Source organism: Arachis duranensis, chromosome 3, assembly GCF_000817695.3.
Source record: "Arachis duranensis cultivar V14167 chromosome 3, aradu.V14167.gnm2.J7QH, whole genome shotgun sequence".
NCBI classification, from domain to species: Eukaryota; Viridiplantae; Streptophyta; class Magnoliopsida; order Fabales; family Fabaceae; genus Arachis; species Arachis duranensis.
In genome coordinates, this window is record NC_029774.3 from 133,784,184 (window position 1) to 133,803,889 (window position 19,706).

The 19,706-nt window shown below is 34.9% G+C and overlaps 2 protein-coding genes across 2 annotated transcripts; both read left to right on the top strand.

Annotated features, from left to right (window-relative positions):
- Positions 1–8,303: 8,303 nt before the first annotated feature.
- On the top strand, positions 8,304–10,016 carry LOC107482309 (phloretin 4'-O-glucosyltransferase-like). The gene has a single exon (XM_016102755.3). The coding sequence runs from the start codon at positions 8,431–8,433 to the stop codon at positions 9,934–9,936; it is 1,506 nt and encodes a 501-aa protein (XP_015958241.1). The 5' UTR covers positions 8,304–8,430; the 3' UTR covers positions 9,937–10,016.
- Positions 10,017–17,534: 7,518 nt separating this feature from the next.
- Positions 17,535–19,331, top strand: LOC107482311 (phloretin 4'-O-glucosyltransferase-like). The gene has a single exon (XM_016102758.3). The coding sequence runs from the start codon at positions 17,647–17,649 to the stop codon at positions 19,105–19,107; it is 1,461 nt and encodes a 486-aa protein (XP_015958244.1). The 5' UTR covers positions 17,535–17,646; the 3' UTR covers positions 19,108–19,331.
- The last annotated feature ends 375 nt before the right edge of the window (positions 19,332–19,706 follow it).

A 19,706-nucleotide genomic window follows, 5' to 3' on the forward strand; every position in this document is an offset into this window, starting at 1 on the left:
GCACTGACTCACGGGCAGGGCACTGATGCATTGTCTATTCAATCACTTTTTTATTGAATTAAAAAAATATTTTTATATTTTTATTTTTAAAATTATAAATTTAATATCAATAATTAAAAAATAAATTACAAAAAAAATATTTTTTAAGTTACGTATTTGTTATTATGTATAACAAAATCAAGATAAAGATTTATTAATATTTTTTATAAATTAATTATTTATATATTAAATTTATTTATTTTGTCAATCGTATTTAATTTGAAATAAATTTAAAAATTTATATTCAAAATACTTTTTTCTTTATACGTAATTCTAATAGATAAAAATTATTTCTTTAATCTTATATCGAACATCTTTAATTATTTTTAATTTTATTATTATTTTAATATTATTAATTTTTATTTGATTATATCATCTCATCATATTAAATTTTATTATACATCTCATCATTTTCTCTTATAATTATATTGTCTTTTTCATTCGCCTTCCTTATTTTTTTCTTCTATTAACCCTAACTACAATCAATTACCACCATATCATTATCGCAGCTCTCATTTTTGTTTATTACTTTAATTCATATATATCTATTGTGTTAACTTTTGAATTGTTAAAGATTTGTTAAAAGAATTATTTTCTTATTTGAAAATTATTATATACATACTTATTTTTCATACTTGCTTATTAAATTATATTTTATTATTTTAAGAAAAAATTTAGGATATCAAGCATTTAAAATTTTTGTATAGAATAATTAAATAAAAAATAAAATATTTATAAGTTATTTAATTTTTTAATATATAGAATAATTAAATTTAAATTAATTTAAGTATAATACTAAAATCATTATGTTGTTACTATGTGTAACAATGAAGATAAAAATTTAATTATATTTGTAAATTTATTTATTTCTCAATTATATTTAATTTAAATCAGATATAAAAATTTATATTTAAATCACTCTTTCTCTCGCATAATTTTAATAGCTAAAAATTTTTTATTTATTATAATTTTATATTCTGATGAGTTTGAAAACTACAAATTAATTTGATAATGATCAAACATTATTAAAATAATTAATTATAAAATTATTAATTTGAATTTTAGTTCACATTTGTTAATTAATAATTTTGTTGCTTGCTGATTTTGTCATTTGACATAAAGAAAACACAAAGCCCAAAATAGTTGGCAAAAATAATCAACCTTGTGCAAAAATATTTTAAAATGTGTGGCTGAATTATTACTATGATAGTTGGGCCAGATTTTGTTGAACAAGCCCAAATTAAATCCTTAGTGAAAGACCAAAAGGTTTGGTCCGAATTGAAAACAAAGAAGGAAGGAATTTTGCATGTTTAGTTTGGTTACTTTATTCTCTCCTATAATGGAATTCAAAATCAATTAACTTGAGTTAATGTCTTGGTAAATGGAAAGAGAAAAACTGAAATTGATTTGATGGCATTAAATGAGTTTTACACGTTACTAGACACAAAACATGGGAAGTTAGTTTTAATTGATTTTAATTGATTTCACTCATTACTTCCAAAGCTTTTCTTTTCTATTCTCCCTCTTCTCTCTCTTCAGTTTCGGTCACATCCATTAGAGGAAGAAGGAAAGAAGAACAAGCTATCAAACGAAGGACGAAGAAGCTAGAAGCAAGAAAAGGGATAAGGTGATGATGTCCTTAGCAAAAAGAAGATCTACAGTATGGTGTGGCTGAGATCTTTACCACATATGATAAGATGTGGTGAAAAAGTCTCAAGATGACCATGCCTAAAAATTGTGGAAGATCCAACTCAGTCAGAAAAGAAGATCCTTGAGGTATGGCTCGTCTATACTTTTGTTCATCCATCACAGGAGGTAGCTACTGTAGCTACGTGGGAAAGAAGCAGAAGATAGGGCAGATAGAGCTGTAAATGATCAAGGGTTCATCAAGGGTCAGAAATCCTTCTTAGGGACCAGGTCAAGATGGAAGGCTCAAATTGATGAAGCTTGATGAGTTGGGATTTGAGTGAGGTAACTACATGTTAGTTTTTGCATTCGGTTCCCTCTCTTCTCTCTATATCCGAACCGGTTTTGTTATTGCTGAAGAAGAAGTTGGCTCGGTTAAATCGTTTCTACCTTGAATGCTTCCCCTTCTATAATAAGAGTGAACAACCAAGACTTGAAAAAAATGAGAAAAAAGTGAAAGCACAGTGTTCTCAAAACTACTCAAGCTAACAAAAGTTCTTCTCCTTCAAAGTGTTTTATATTGTATTTTTCTTTTTAGTTTTGTCTGTCTTGAGTCTCATCGAAAAAGACAAACAGTGAGGTTTGTATGAAAAAGCTATAGAGTGAAAAAAGGCAAACTATACAAAATTAAAAAGAAAAAACCATAGATATGTCCTAGAGGTCCTTTGTATATCTGTGTTGTGTTTCATGATTCTGTGGGAATTCCATTGCAAGTTGGGTTAGCACTTAGCAATTGAAAGCTTGGTAGGTGACCAAGTCAAGTTCAAGATTAGGGATAGATTCTTGACTTGTCTCGGATAGGAAGGGTAGTTCCTAGGGAGGATTGGTGTCTGTTGTCTATTTGATTATAGTGAAAATTCTATCATTTTTGTGATGGAGACTAGATGTAGGCTGCACTGCACTTAGCAGCTGAACCAGGATACTTCTGGGTGTGATTTTCTCTTTCTATTCCACTCAATTTCTGATTCTGTTCATAGGAGACAAAATTGAAAAATATCTCCTCACTGGTTACGAGACAAAAAGAAAAAGTCTCTTGACTAGTGACGAGACAAAAAGTAGAAATATCTCCTAAAGCAATTCATAAGGACAGCAATAGTTACTCAGCTAAAAGGGGCTAAGATTTAACCTCTACCCTTCTCTTAGCCACTGACAACCATCATATTCAACATTTTAAATCATCTTTAGTTTTATTATTCTTTTAGAGTTTTTAATTTTTGTTTTCATTATTCTTTTTTTCTTACCATTATCTATCTAGGTATGCCTCACCACCACTCTTATGTTGGCTTGTTCTCTCTTCTTTTCTCGGGTTTTTTTATTCTCTTTCTATCTTCTCTTAAATTACAATTAGTTATCACCGTGTATTAGTTCATAATTATTATACTCAAAAGTGAATACTACTTTAAAAATAAAGTTAAAAAAAATCTCATAACTCTTATGTTAATCATCTACACCCCTATAAATATAACAGAGGAGTAAATTTAACTTTTTCTATTATGAGTTTTTTTTATTATCTAATGTATACAAAGTCACATATTTTCTGAGTATGTCCATTCCCCATTTGTCGAATGGCCAGGTGACATCTAAAGTATGTAACAGTTCGGCCGGGTTGTGGATGAGCGGCGCGCACCTTTGACGTCGGCCAGTAGTATCTTACTCGGAGAATTTTTGTGGCCAGACTTCGAATTTCGGTATGGTGTCGGTAGACTCCCTCATGTACCTCCTCCATGGCATTTTCTGCTTCTACTCGGCTGAGGCATCTTAGTAATGGTCTAGAAATACTTTGTTTGTATAGGTTTGCTCCCAGCATAGTATAAAGGTTAGCTTTATATCTAAATGACTTCGGGCTTTCATGTTCTGGTATTTCTCCAATTCTTAGATAGCGAATGAATGTACTTCGCCAGTCTTCTCCCTATGACATACTTAGAATATATTTGATATCTAAACTTGGTTCTATTAGTGTGAGATAGTTTAACTTGTCTCATTGATCGGTTATTCTGTACGTAGCTAAATTATATAAAATATCGGCCATATAATTTTGTTCCTTAGGTATATGTGATATTTCAAAATTTTGAAAAAGAGTAATCATGGCTTTGCCTGAGTTTAAATATTTTTATAGGAGGGGATCTCGTACCTGAAAGTGGCCGTTTACCTATTGTACTACGAGGAGGGAATCACAGTGTAACCTTAGGCTGAAGACTCATACTTCCTTGGCTAGTCTTAGTCCTGCTATGAGAGCTTCATATTTAGCTTGGTTGTTGGTCATTTCGAAAAGAAATTTTATTGATTGCTCAGCTTGAATTCCAGCGCTGTCCTTCAGAAGGAGTCCTGCACCACATCCGTTTTCATTTGACGCTCTATCTACGTATAGCTCCCATGTTTTGGGTGTTTCGTCTTTGTCTATAAACTCTAAGACGAAGTCGGCCAACGTCTGGGCTCTAGGTGATCCTCAGGATTGGTATGAAATATCGAATTCAGAAATCTCTATTGCCCATTTTGTAAGTCTGCCTGCTAAGTCTGGTCGTGACAATATTTGGCGCAAGGGGTGACCTGTTCGAACTATAATTGGATGTATCTGGAAATAATGTCGTAGGCGCCAAAGCAGTGATGACCAGGCCAAAGGATAGCTTTTCTATCTTCAGGTATCTCGTCTCGGTGTTTTGCGAAACCCTGCTAACGAAGTACACCAGGTGTTGCTCCTTTCCTGTTTCTGTCACAAGTACGAAACTAATTGTGTTAGTTGAAATTAAAAGAAATATGAAAGGTGGTTTACCTTACTCCGGCTTTTTGATTATAGGTGGTGATCCCATAATATGTTTGAATTCGACGAAGGCTTTTCACATTATTCTGTCCAGACGAACTTGTCAGCCTTCTTGACGGTATTGAAGAAATGATACGATCTGGCAGCTGCTATTGGTAAGAATCGGGACAGTGCGGCTAGACGACCTATGAGGCGTTGTACTTCTTTGACTGTTCTCAGTGACTGCATGCTTTTGACGGCCTGGCATTTGTTAGGGTTGGCTTTTATGCCCCTGTTTGTAAGCATAAACCCAAGAAATTTTCCTTTATGTACTCCGAATGTGCATTTTTCTGGGTTTAGCCTCATATTGTATTTTCGGAGTTGTTGGAAAATCTCCTGAAGATTAGCTTCATGTTGTTTCTCTGAACTTGACTTGATGACCATATCATCGACATATATCTCAATGTTTCGCCCAACTTGGTTTTTAAAGACTTTGTCCATTAGTCTTTGATAAGTTGTCCCTGCATTTTTTAGTTCAAAAGGCATTACCTTATAACGAAAATTACCTAGGTCAGTTACAAATGCTATCTTATCTTCGTCATGTGGATACATTTGTATTTGGTTATAGTCGGAATAGGCATCCATGAAGCTTAGCACTTGATATCCAGAGGTGTCGTCTACTAGCCTGTCAATGTTCGGCAGTGGGTAGGAATCCTTCGAGTAGGCTTTGTTCAGATCTGTAAAATCTACGCACATTTGCCATTTCCTCGAGCTTTTCTTTATCATTTCCACGTTTGCTAGCCATGAGAAAAAGGTATTTCTCAGATGAATCCTGCGTCAAGTAGTTTCTATGTTTCTGCCGCTGCTACATTTCTTCTCTCTGTGCCTATATTTCGTTTCTTTCGTCTTATAGGTCAGGCGTTGGAGTTGACTGCTAGTTTGTGACATATAAAGTTAGGATTGATCCCTGACATGTCAACAGGGGTCCATGCAAACAAGTCGGCATTGGCCTTTAGTATGCCCACCAGATTTTGTTTTGTTCCTGAGGAAAAAGCTGAACCGATGTTAGTGAACTGATTTGCTTGTCTGAGTTGTACCTTTTCCAGGTCGTCTGTGGGAGCGGGACGACTATTGTTGTCTCTTGGGTCCATCTCGGCCAGAGTGGGGATGCTTTCTAAGTTGTATACAAAATGGATTCTCGGAATGGTCTCCTTCGGGATGGTATTTAATCTTGCATTGTAACATTGTCTGGCTTCCTTATGGTGAGCGTGCACTGTTGCCATTATGTTATCCTGCACAAGGAACTTGACACACAGGTGAATTGTGGAGACAATAGCTCTAAAAGAATTGAGGGACGGACATCCCAAAATAAAACTATAAGGGTTTACACAGTCGGCTACTAAAAATTGAATATCTAATGTTCGAGTTTGGGGATTCCCCTAGCGGTATTCTTAACCATACATAATCTGATACAATGACCCTTTCACCGGAGAACCCTACTAATTATCCGGTTGATGGCTACAATGCTTTGTCACTCAATTGCATCTTTTTGAATGTTGAGTAGAATAGGACGTCGGCACTGCTTCCTGGGTTGAGCAGGACCTTCTTAATGGTTAACTCTCCGACTCGTACTGAGATCACTACTGGATCGTCTAAGTTCGAGGACTGAAACTTAAAGTCGTTAGCGCCAAAGCTGATGTGGGTGGACAGAGCTAAAAGTTGATGGGCTTGGTGAGATCCTTCCATTGTCATTATAGATTAGTAGCTCCGCTTCCTAGCCGTATTGGTAGCTCCTCCTCTAGGAAAGCCACCTGAAATGTAATTGATGACTCCCTTGGACTGGTCCATGCCATGTTCCTTTTTCTTTTTGGTCTGAGCTATAGCTCGGTTTGTCCGCATCCCTGGTTGGTTCTTTCTGACTCCTGGTAGCGACATATATATCCAAAAGACACTGCCTTGCTAGTCTCTCTAGCAAGTCTATAGCTACCACACACTCATCAGTGGTATGGCCAAACTTTTGGTGAAATGCACAATGTTTATTTTTGTCAACATACTTCTCATCCTGGTATGTCCCTGCTTTGCTTGGTGGCTTTATCAACTTGCCATGTAGTATCTCCTTAATGCTATCCTCCCTCTTAATATTGAATCTGGCATATGAATCAAATTTCGGGGTTAGTTTAAAAGGTTTTTTAGAGTCCTTATTTTGGGACATGTAGGGTTTGTCTTCTTCCTTCCGGGATGGTGGCTTTTCACTCCTTCGAGCTTCACGCAACTCCTCTATTTCGATTTGACCACTTGCTTTATCTCAAAACTTCTCCAATGTTTTCGGTTTTGTGACAGCTATAGCTTACTAGAATTTTTCAGGTTGGAGACCGCTCTTGATGGCATGCAGCTGCACTTCTGGATTTAGGTCGGGAATTTCCATGGCTGCTTCTGTGATGCGTGTCATGTAATCCTTCAGGCTCTCGTGCTACCCTTGCTTGATTGTGCTGAGGTAGTCCGAGTCAGACACATAGATTTTGGAGGCTGCAAAATGATTTATGAATAACTTTGCAAATTCGTCAAAGCTGGATATGGAACCTGTAGGTAAGTTAGAAAACCATAACAAGGCAGCCCCATCTAAGAAGGTGGGGAAAGACCGGCACAAGATGGGATCGAAGTCACTGTTAAGAAACATCATGGATTCGAATTTTGTAACGTGAAATTTAGGATCTCCGATCCCCCTTTGTATGGTATTAGAGTAATTGGAAGTGTAAAATTTTTTGGCATTTTAAAATTGATTATTTCTTCAGAGAAGGGGCCAGTCCGCCGTCTCTCAGTTTTGAGAGGTATATCTCCTGTCTTTGCATTTGACTCCGCGTGCTGTTCTCCATGGAGATCAGTGTTGACTTTCTTATGGTTGTTTCTATCCCCATCTTTGTTCTGGATAGCCGCTAACAGGTCAGCCATCTGCTGGTTGTCCGCTAGCAGAACAGCGTTAGCGGCCAGGGATTTGGCGCTTGTTGGGTTTGCTTGAGGAGTGACAGAGTGATCCATCATGTTTTGATTTCTACAAAGAAAAAGAAAAGATCAACCAAAGATAGTAGCGTTAGGTTAGATAAAATTACGGAAGAGGCAAGGCCCACGGTAGGTGCCAAATGTTCTTGCAAGGATACTCCTTCCGAACTATATGTCGGCTTCACGTCAACTCTGGTGTGCCTAACAGCTCGAGCCGAACTGGGAATATCCTCTTGAACTCAGATCCGAGCGTGATATATGTAAAAGGGGACTCCGACGCCCAAGTCAGTAAAGAATTACTTAAAGAGATGCGAGTATATAGACGATGAATTGTTTGTATGGTAGCGTATTGTTGTTGGAATGACTTTTGTTCTGTTGCCATCGTCGGTCTCATCCCCGATTTATAGTCTAGTTAGTATTGAATGGATCATTGGTTTTAGCCGAGATATCCGTGACCGATCTCGTGGCGAGATTGTGGGTAGTGTTCTGTTAGGATTGTACTGTTTCTCACAATGAGTCAGGCCGAGATATAAGTCGGTTTCTTCCAAGATAATAGGGATACAGTATAATTCTAATTATTTGTACTAAAAACAAAATATTTATTTAAAAATTCTAATATAATTTCATACATTAATTTATTTTTAAATTTAGTTATTATATCTATATATTTATATATTATTTTTAAATTTAAAAAATTATTTTTTTAAATATAATTATCATTGATCGTGGTTATTAAAACTTATGTTTAATTTAATTTATTAAATATAAATATTATAATTTTTAGAAAGTAAAAATTTACCCGACTAAACTTTTGTCTAGGCGTAGCCTGGTGGCCGACCCATCATCATGATTGTGCATCTTGGGCCACTTTTTCACAAGAATGATTGCAAAGCATCTAATCCCATTCAAGGAGTGAATACTGAATACAAGTGAATCATAATTGTTTGTCCACATAAATCTACCACCACCACATGAACATGGTACGCCGCCATCGCCACCACCATTTCCTGGTGGTGCCTTACCCTGTACAGGGTCACATAAACCCTGCTCTCCAATTCTCAAAGCGCTTACTCTCTTTCGGCGCAAATGTCACTTTCTTAACAACCCTCTACATGCACCGCCGCATGTCAAGCACCAACTCCTCCACCTTCGGCCTCTCCATTCTTCCCTTCTCCGACGGCCACGACGCCGGCTTCACTGCCTCCGCCAGCTCCGAATACTCCCTCTACTTCTCGGAACTCAGGCGCCGCGGCACCGACTTCGTAACCGATCTCATTCTCTCAAACGCCCAACAAGGTCATCCTTTCACATGCGTAGTCTACACACTCCTACAAACATGGGCCGCAGAGGTGGCGCGTGGGTTCCACCTCCCCACGGCGCTTCTCTGGATTCAACCAGCCACAGTGTTCGACATCTTCTACCATTACTTTCACGGGTACGGCGGTTACATCGACGGCAAAACCAGTGATCCTTCGAGTTACAACGAAGCCATCATAGAACTACCAGGGTTGGCACCGTCGCTAGTGCTAGCACCCCGTGACATGCCGGCGTTTTTATTGCCGTTGAGTTCCAAATTTACCCCCGTGATGTTTACGTTGTTTGAAGAACAGTTTCGCTACCTTGACATGGAAACGAAACCAGCAATGGTTCTTCTCAACACCTTTGAAGAATTGGAGGCAAAGGCTTTGAGGGCCGTTGATGATAAGTTGAATTTGAACATGATGCCAATTGGACCGTTGATTTCTTCAGCTTATTTGGACGGCAGAGATCTCAATGACGCTTCATTTGGCGGTGATGTGTTTCATTCCTCCGATGATGACCACTACATTGAATGGTTGGAGTCAAAGGCAGAGATGTCAGTGGTTTACGTGTCGTTTGGGAGCGTCTGTGTTGTGCCCAAGAAGCAGATGGAGGAAATTGCACGTGCGCTATTAGATTGTGGGGGTCCGTTCTTGTGGGTGATTAGAGAAAAGGGTAAAGTTGAAGGAAGAGAAGAAGAGGAAGAGGAAGAGTTGAGTTGCATGGAGGAGGTGAAAATGAAGGGGAAGATAGTGAAGTGGTGTTCACAGGTTGAAGTTTTGTCGCATCGATCGTTGGGTTGTTTTGTGACACACTGTGGTTGGAATTCCGTGATGGAAAGCTTGGTTTCAGGGGTACCAATGGTGGCGTTTCCACAGGGCGTAGAGCAGAGGACGAATGCGAAGCTAATAGAAGATGTGTGGAAGACGGGGGTGAGAGTGGATCATAGTGTGAATGAGGAAGGAATGGTGGAAGCTGATGAAATTGGGAGGTGTTTGGATATTGTGATGGGGAATGGAGAGAAAGGAAATGAACTGAGAAAGAACGCAGAGAAATGGAAGTTTTTGGGTAGAGAAGCTGTTAAGGAAGGTGGCTCTTCCAACAAGAATCTGAGGAATTTTCTTGATGATGTCGGAGAAGAATGTCTTCTGAATGAGGGTGTTTTTTTTATAAAATAAAAAATTATTCTATCAACAAATATTTAATTATGAGAAAGGATAGGAAACTAATAGAATATTTATACAATGTGTACGATAGAAGTTTAGAGAGGATTAGAGATATAACTATTAGTATTATCTTTTTCTATTAGTATAAATTTTTTGAATGAGTGTTATTATGGGATTTGAATCATCTAAAGTTTGAATTTTACTTTAGAGAGTAAAATGTGATTTCTCACTATTGATTTCATAGGTGGGACCAATAATAAATATGAAAGAGAAATTATTTAAGGATAAAAGATTACAATTTACTCTCTAAAATAAAATTCAAACTTTAGAGGATCTAAATCCGTTATCAATATTACAACTCTAGATCCAAAATATTAAAAATATTTCATTGACTTTCTAGCAGAAATTTTTTTTTTGGTAAATTAGCAGGAACTTTTTAATTATTGCAATTTATTAATAATAAGGAAGATACGATGGGCCTTTGGCCCCAATGTAGATAAAAAAGAAAAAAGGGCTTTGGCCCATTTTAGATAAAAAATTATGTTACGTGTATATTAAAATTAGTTATTAATATAAAATACATGTTAGAATATAAATTAATAATTAATTTTTAGTATATAAATAATTTTTTTTATCAAAAAATAAATAATTAAGATACCAGGAAAAAAACTTCTTGCTTAATAAAAGTAAAACCCCAAGCTTAAGTGCAAGATGAATGGGACTTGTGTCTGATATTTTGCTTTCTTCATGGGAGTGTTTCTTCTTGTTCGGTGGCGTTCAGTCGAATCTGATTGGTGTCCTTGTCGATGAAAATTACCTTCAATTTTTTTCAATTAGTTTTCCAATATAGAATTTAGATAAATAAAATAGGCTTAATTTTTTCGTTATGAAACCAAGCTCCGTGATGTGATTTGATATGGAACTGAGATAGCTTTATGTCATTGTCAGGAAATAAAAATCGCATGGTACGAGTTATTTAATTTGTTTTAAAAAAATATATAAAAAATTCAGAGGATCCGATTTTTTCATTAATGTAATTTAAATTTTACAGCTTACAAATCGGACTATAGATATTATTTTATATATGAATTTTTTATTTGAAGAATAAAATGAAATCGGATCATGGGTATTGAATGAATATATATGAATTTTATATAAAGAATTAAATGAAGTCGCATGATTCGAGTTATGTTTTTTAATATTATCAGGTCAAAATAAAAAAATCATTTACATTCCTAACTTTAATTTATAGCGATAATAATAACAATTAACTTCCTAACAATAATAATTATAATTATAAAAAACTAAAAAAATTCCAAAAAAAACTACATAATCTAGTAAAAAAATAATAATAATTTACATAATATAATTATGTAAGAATAATAACAATTAATTTTCTTTTTGTCATTTTGAAATTACTTTTATCATGCAAAGTAAGAACCAGAAGGAATAAAGAAGAAGAAGTAGTGGTTCTTCTTTGGAGGAATGGAATGAAAGTGAAAACGAATGCTAGTGTGGGTTATTGTTGAAAAAATTGTGCACTGTCGTGGATGGGGAGATGCAAATCGCACGGTCTGTGCCTCATGCACAATTCGAATTATCCGAGAAGGAGCCCTTGAAAACCCATGGTTCGATTTCTCTCCTGCCTGACACCACACAAGACACCACACAAACGTAAAGCTCTCCCCTCTACTATAAATGGGTCCAACACATCATTGCCCTCCATATAGAAATTAAAAAACGATCTCATTTAATAATTGTATATTGTTACCTAGTGAGAATAACTAATTTTTAAATTACTTATTTAAAAAGTATCTAAACAAATAAATTTTAATAAATAACCGTATAAAATTATATACACAATTAATGTATTAAAATTAAATTTATTAGACTTTTCTAATAAAAAATTGTAAATAAAGTTGTTGGATTTTTTTATGAAAATTATCTCTAGTTAATCAAATTAAATAATAAATAGAAAAGTATAGGTAGACAATGAAAATATTAAATAATGTGAACAATAGTTATATCGAATATTCATTTTACTAGGGCTTGGTTTGGTAAAGCTTTTTGAAGAGGTGCTTGTACTTTTTAAAAGTCCAAGCTCCTCATTTTGTGTTTGGTAAATAAAAAATATCATGTGCTTGTACTTGCAGTTTTTAAAAGATTGTGGTACTTTTGAAAACACCTAAGATAGAGCTTTTTAAAGTTGGATTGTGTACAGATGATTATTTTAATATTATGATTTAGGTGAATAATTTAAAAGTGTAGTGTGTTTTTATTTAATTGGTGGTTATTCATGCTGTTCAAAAAAGTCATTGTTTACCTAGCACTCCCCAACTAAATTAATAGTTCCGTTATATATTTAAATTTTTTTGACAATTAAGTTGGTCCAAACTAAAAAAAAAACTCACTCATATAACATCATTCTTTTTTTGTAGTTTTTCGTATACCTCTTTTTCCTTTTTTATTAGTGTTGTTGTTACTACGTTTTATTTTTTATTTTTTCTTTTTTCTTTCTCTTCCTCATCTAATATTTAAGTTATGTATTTTTTGTTTGATTTTTTTTTGTTTTATTCCTTTTAAGAGACTAAAATAAGAAAAATTATGAGAAAATAAAATAAGAAGAAGAAGAGTTTTGAATTATGCAAAATTTATCAGAACAAAAAACACTGAAATTTCTTAAAAATAACACATAAATTTCTAAGTTTTGACATCAAAATTTTGCTACAAAAAACAAAAAAATGTCTATTTTAATGCTGCATTTTTTTTCTTTTTATTCTTCTTTCTTCCCTTTTTTTGTTCGTTTTTTTATTGCTCTTATTTCTTCTTTTATAATATTGCTTCTCAAATTATACTTGAATGAATATGTATATATTATATTATAATCTTATTTACTCGAATGAATGTAGGTTCCTTTTCTTCCTAATGATTTTCACTATAAGAAAAATGGTGAGTATCGTCGGATTTTTCGTTAGAAAAACAAAAAAAATCGACGATAATTAAATTACCGTCGAAAAGAATCAGACGGAATAAACTTCGTCGATAAATATTTAACGTCAAAATTTTTTCGTCTGATAGTGATTCTGCGACAGATTTCTTGTTTGAAAAATATTTGGTTACCGGCGAATATTTTCGACGATAATATCGCCCAAATATGTTGTTTCCCGCACTATTGCAATTGAATTATTTTGGTAAATCTGACGGTAATATCAATTTTTTTAATGCTTTTGAAATAAATAGTCAATTTTTATTTTTATTTAAATTTATTTTTTACACAATTAATGGTCAATTCATAAATAATAAAAATCTATTATTTAAAATAAATAATATAATGTTCAAATAAATTAAAAGTCAAGTGCATCAAATAAATGCAATGAAACAATTAAACAAAACACTAATAACTAAAGATATGGGTAGTTCTCGTCATCGTCGTCGTCGGTCCCATGGCCCTGAAGAGGTGGCATAGAAGGCGATGATGTCTGTGTGCCACCAACAGGACCACTGCCACCAGCAGTGGTGCTACCACTAGTAAATATGATACCAGCGACGCGCATCAGAGCCTAGTATACCTCCATTTGAGCCTCCATTCGCCGAAACCACTCTAGCTGCTCCCTCCATGTCAACCTGAGGTCATCTGTGTCTGTCATGCGTGTGAGAATCTTCTGATACCTTTTTCGATAATCGTTAAGCTCCTGAGCCTATTGGTGATGGCTGCATTGGAGCTCCTGTGCCTGTAGCCTCAAATTCACGCCATCCTCGGGCTCGACGACTCGATTTGTGGCAGAGCCTGACGACGGTCTCAACGTGGAGGTGCAGAGGCTACTGGCGAAGAAAAGTCCTAGCCCGGATACACGATTGTTCGCTTTGGCACACAAGACCTCACGATTTTGCCTTTGACGATAGGGATGATAGCCGAAACCCTCCCCACACTCACTCGTCAAAACGCGTCATGTTAGGGAGAGGTATCCACACCCTTATAAGGCATGCTTCGTTTCCCTCCCCACCTGAAGATCCGGCCCGGTCCCAAACACTTTAGGGACTAATTTGGTGTGATTTTATCGAGTCTATAGTCGAATTACGGTCTCAAAAATAGACCCGGTCATTATTTCGGGTCGGTCCGGGCCATGGCTCGGGTCGCCCGAACTCGACCCGGTCATCATACACAATTTATATTTTGTGTTATTAGTGATGGGTGATGGCTATTCTTATGTGAAATTTAAGTATTGTAAACCTTAATATTTTGTGTTATTAGTTATTATAAGATTATAAGTTAATGTTTTATGTTTAAAATGCATAAGATTTTAGACTAATACATAATATTGTGTTATTTGTATTGATCTAAATATTTGGTGTTATTATACAATATTATTATTGATTATGGTTATGCTTTAATTTTAGAAAAAAGTTAGTTCTTGTTATATTTTTCTAAGTGAATTTTACCATGTCAAATAATAGTTGGAGCCTTGAAAACTTGGATATTTTCACATGCTAATTATAAGAAGGTATCAAGGTAATATAATATTAACGGCCTCGTTTTTACCCAATATAATCGTGACCCGAAAGTGTATAGATTTTATCGGATCTCAAGTCAGGTTTGGGTCTAATAAATAGGCAAAAAATCTATTTCGGGGTGAATCTAGATCACGCCAAACCCGATTTCACCGACCCATGCACACCCATAAATGGAAGAAGCTATCTAAACCTGTTTGTGAGCAAGCTGTAATCTCAGATCATCTATACTTTCCCCCCTCTTCCATTGACTCCAAAATCTTCCATTACTTTTCCCCCCTCTTATAGTAACGAAGGAATGAATGAATGGAACCAGGTGTATCAAGTGGAGAAAACTGCCAAACGTGAACAATTGAGAAAATAAAAACAAAGTATTAATGCCTGATCTGAAAATTTGAAAGTAAGATATAGATCAAATGATTTCTTTATAAGCAAGACCAATCTAAACCAAATTGAAAAGTGCGAATTTGATTCTTGACTGTATAAATCCAAATCAAGAAGAACAAGATCAATTTAAACCAAATTGAAAAGTGAAACAAAAGAAACTCAACCAAATTGAATGAGGGTTTAGCAAACCTAAGCTTCAGACCAGTGTTAAAGGGAAAAGTGGCTCAATGAATGACACAGCAATGGGAAGGAGGAGACTACTAGAATTGACTGAGGGGAGCACCACGACGGCAAGGACTTCCAGAGAAATGGTTCGCGCCCCTGCCCAATTGACTTCACGCAAAAAAGATTCTATGAACGCCATATGTTGATTTGTTATATATATCACTGTGTTGCTTTCCAGTAGTTGGGACGTGTCGCTGCTGCTATGCTATTTAATTTTGGTGCAGTTGTCAAACCGCAATGACAACCACCGCTATCCTGCCAATCTGCAACTGATTTGTAAACGGCCGCCAATTTTCTACCGTCATCCTCCGTTTCTGTTGTAGTGATATAACATACTCATATTACTTAATTATTTTAAATATTCAATATCAATTATTCTTTTTAAATTTCTTAACCTGTCATATTAAACATTTACTGATGAATAAACTAATCGTCGTAGAAAAGATATTGGTGTTTATTTCGGCACGATGATAAATTTATATGTGTCAGTACGATAAAAATATGGACAAATTAAAACACGACATGTGAATTATATTTTTCACGTCAATATTAAATTTTTTTTTCTAAATATTATTTTTCAAAAAAATTAAATATCTTTTTTTATATTATACAAAATCTACTCTTTTAAATTATTCAAAATTTAAAATTCAATTAACTTTAATTTTATAATTTTAAATTTTAACTAATTTACAAAAAATTAAAAAAAATAAAAAATTGTTCATCTTTTCTAAGGTTTCAGTGTTCTTTATCTCCTCTCTCCTCTTCCTTCTCTTCTATTCGTCGATTCTTATCGTAACCACCTCCTCGTCGTTGTTCACCAGAATCACAACAGTAATTAACCTCCATTCAACGCCCTAGCGGCCTATGACACTTGCTCTTGCCATCGAATATTCCTCTCATTGCTCCTTTCATCGCTCCCTTCCTCCTTCGAAGATATGTCCCCCGCTATAACAAACGATGTTGCTATCAACTACAACGATGAGGCCTTCATAACAAATTCCATGGAAAAGTATATCTTGAAAATAATCGTCGATGTGCTTCGATCTTCTCTAAATCTTAGCTCTTCAACGACGAACATTCCAGTTGCAGTAAGAATCGATGGAGAGAAGAGAAAGAAAAGGAGACGAAGAATACTAGAATCCTAAAGAAGACGAACAATTTTTTTTATTTTTTAGATCTATTTTTGTTTTATTTTTTGAATTATTTAAAATCTAAAATTATACTATTAAAGTTAATTGAATTTTAAATTTTGAATAATTTAAAAGAGTAGTTTTTGTATAATATAAAGTGTTTTAATAAAAATAATAATATGATATATATTTTAAAAAAATAAATACTAACGTAAAAATATAATTTATATATTTGTATTTTAATTTATTCATATTTTTATTATACTTTGTAGATAAACTAAAAATGTTTCATGATGCTTTAATAAAGTAATAATGTACACTTTTATACTCAGGTTCGTTTCGAAAACTTTAAAAATATATTTTTTGAGTTTTTGATTTATAAAAAGTAGTAGTATTAATGTCTGATATAATTTTTAAAATAAAATTACAGTTTTTTAATAAACTATTTAAAAATTTATATAAAAATTTAAAACTAATAATTTTTTTTATAATACTAATATTTTTTATTATTTTTTTATAAAATAAATATTTTTAAAATTAAAAATTTAAATACAAAATAATTTATTTATAAACTACTTTTAATATAATTATTTATTATTTAAACTATTTTTTTAAAAATAACTTAATTAAACTATTTACTCAAACTAAATTTTATTCCACTTGCACTTGATCACAATTTCCACAAGCAAAGTTGATCGGATCATCATCAGCTAGGCTCCAAACAGTTTCGTAAGCTCAAACGTCACAAGGCAAGACAAGACAATCAAAAAATATATTTTATGTCCAAAATATATCTCTACGTCTACACTTAATTACCATTCCCATTCTTAAATATAAAATCAATTTTACTAAGAAAAATAGTGGATAAAAAAACAAAGATACAAATTTATTGAAAAAAATTAATAAAATTTTAAAAAAATATTTATTAATTATTAATTAAAAAATAAATATATTAATAATTAATTTTAGTATACGAATAATATTTTGTTTAGTGTTACCTGGCTGAGTGAGATTAGCTCAATTAATTAACTTAAAAAGTTTAATCTTTTCTCTTTTCTAGATCGTGTATTCAAATTCCATTGTAGATGAGAAAAAATGTCAAGTGTTAAATATAGTAATGTTGTGAATTTTAGCACCACCAAATTGTTCAAACCCCTATGTCTATAGAGTAATGCAGGGGTAGTAATTTTTGTGATTGTTAGCCATCAATTAGTCATCAATGATAATTTGATGGTGTGAGATTGGTGTGAGATTTCATCCAATAGCTCATCTTTTTTTGCTGGTTACATGCTGGCCAAAATTCAATAAAACTGCTAGCGCTAGACTTTTTCATGTGCATGTATATATATTGTTTCAACTTGTCACCTCATTACTCATTCATTAGTCCAGAGAAGGTGCATTGCACGCTATAGTTATTTTACACCGAGATTCCAGTGTTAGTTACCGCTCCGCCACCGTCACCATCGCCGTCATGCCCTACCACCACTTCCTCCTCATCACATACCCCGCACAGGGCCACATAAACCCTTCCCTCCAGTTAGCAAAGCGGCTCATTAATTTAGGCGCACGCGTCACTGTTTCCACCACCGTCCACGTGCACCGCCGCATGTCCGACAAACCCTCCATCCCCGGCCTCTCCTTCGCCCCCTTCTCCGACGGCTACGACGACGGTTTCACCCGCTCCGATGACTCCAGCTATGCCCACTACGCCGCTGAGTACAAGCGCCGCGGAACCGAGTTCGTCACCGATCTCATAAACTCCGCCGCCGAAGAAGGCCAGCACCCTTTCACTTGTGTAGTCTACACCTTCCTACAAAACTGGGTGGCAGAGGTGGCCCGTGCGTTTCACCTTCCTGCGGTTGTCCTCTGGACTCAACCAGCGGTGCTCTTGGACATCCACTACTTCTACTTTCACGGCTACCGTGACTACGTCAACGAGAAAATTACCCAAGAGCCTTCGTCGTGTTCCTTGGAGCTTCCAGGGTTGCCGCCGTTGCAACCCTCACGTGACCTACCTTCATTTTATTTGGAATCGAATAGTTCGACTAAGTTTCGGAACTCTTTCATTGTTTCACGGATTGAAAAACAGTTTCGAGATCTTGACCAAGAAGTCAAACCAAGAATATTAGCCAACACCGTTGAAGCGTTGGAACCTGATGCCCTGAGGGCCGTTGATGATAAGTTGGACGTGATACCAATCGGGCCGTTGATTCCTTCGGCGTTCTTGGACGATGATCAAGATGGAGGTGGTGATAGTTCGTATGGCGGTAATATCTTCAAACGATCAGATGATTACGTAGAGTGGTTGGACTCGCAGGCGGAGAAATCGGTGGTTTATGTGTCGTTTGGTAGCTTCTGTGTGTTGGCGAAGAAGCAGATGGAGGAAATGGCGCGTGCGTTGTTGGATTTAGGGCATCCATTCTTGTGGGTTATTAGGGAGAAAGTAAAGAAAGAGAAAGAGAGAGAGGAAGAGGAAGAGGAAGAATTAAGCTGCAGAGAGGAATTAGAAGCGAGAGGGAAGATAGTGGAGTGGTGCTCGCAGGTGGAGGTTTTGTCGCATGGCTCATTGGGATGTTTTGTGACACACTGTGGTTGGAATTCGACGATGGAAAGCTTAGCATCTGGGGTACCAATGGTGGCGTTTCCGCAATGGTTGGACCAGAAGACGAATGCGAAGCTAGTAGAAGATGTGTGGAAGACAGGCGTGAGGGTGGATCGTGAGGAAGAGAAGGAAGAAGGGGTGGTGGAAGCTGGTGAAATAAAGAGGTGTTTGGATATGGTAATGGGAAGTGGAGAGAAGGCGAAGGAACTGAGAGAGAATGCAGACAAGTGGAAGAGGTTGGCGAGGGAAGCTGTGAAGGAAGGTGGCTCTTCGGACAAGAATCTCAAGACTTTTCTTCATCACGTGCATGACTTAATGCCTCGGAGTTGAGGTCAATCCTTATATCAGATTTTTCTTCTCATTCTTGACTCTTTCTTTTAATAGTCTTATAATAAGTCAAAACCTGCTATTTTTTTCCTCGATTCATCACGTAATATTTGTCCAAACATGGCTTGTGTTTATGATGTTTTGTTCTTTTTCTTGGTTTTACCGTCATGGGTTTCTTTGCCAATTGGAAATCAATAAGAAATTATAGGTGAATATTTTTGTTTTTATCTTATATTTAAATTAATATTAATAACTTTTTATATATTTATAGTTGAATACTTAGAGACTAGCAATTTTGGTATTTTGTAACTATTAATTGACCATCAATAATGTTTTTAATGATGTGAGATTATATTTAATAGTATCTAATAGTGAGAGATCTATTATTTTTATTTTGATTATTAAGTATTAGCCAAAAAATACAAAAATTGCTGGTTTCCTAAACTTTTCCATATTTTAAATGGCAAAATTTTGGGTTGTTACTATTGGATTTTTTTTCGATAAATCTAACGGTAAATTTAAATATTATTTTTTAAAAAAATTTGTATAAAAATTTGATATATAATTTTAAATATTTAAATTTAATAATTTTTAAAATAAAA

Coding starts and splice junctions, on each gene's coding strand:
- LOC107482309 (XM_016102755.3), top strand. CDS start 8,431: ATGAACATGGTACGCCGCCATCGCCACCACCATTTCCTGGTGGTGCCT.
- LOC107482311 (XM_016102758.3), top strand. CDS start 17,647: ATGCCCTACCACCACTTCCTCCTCATCACATACCCCGCACAGGGCCAC.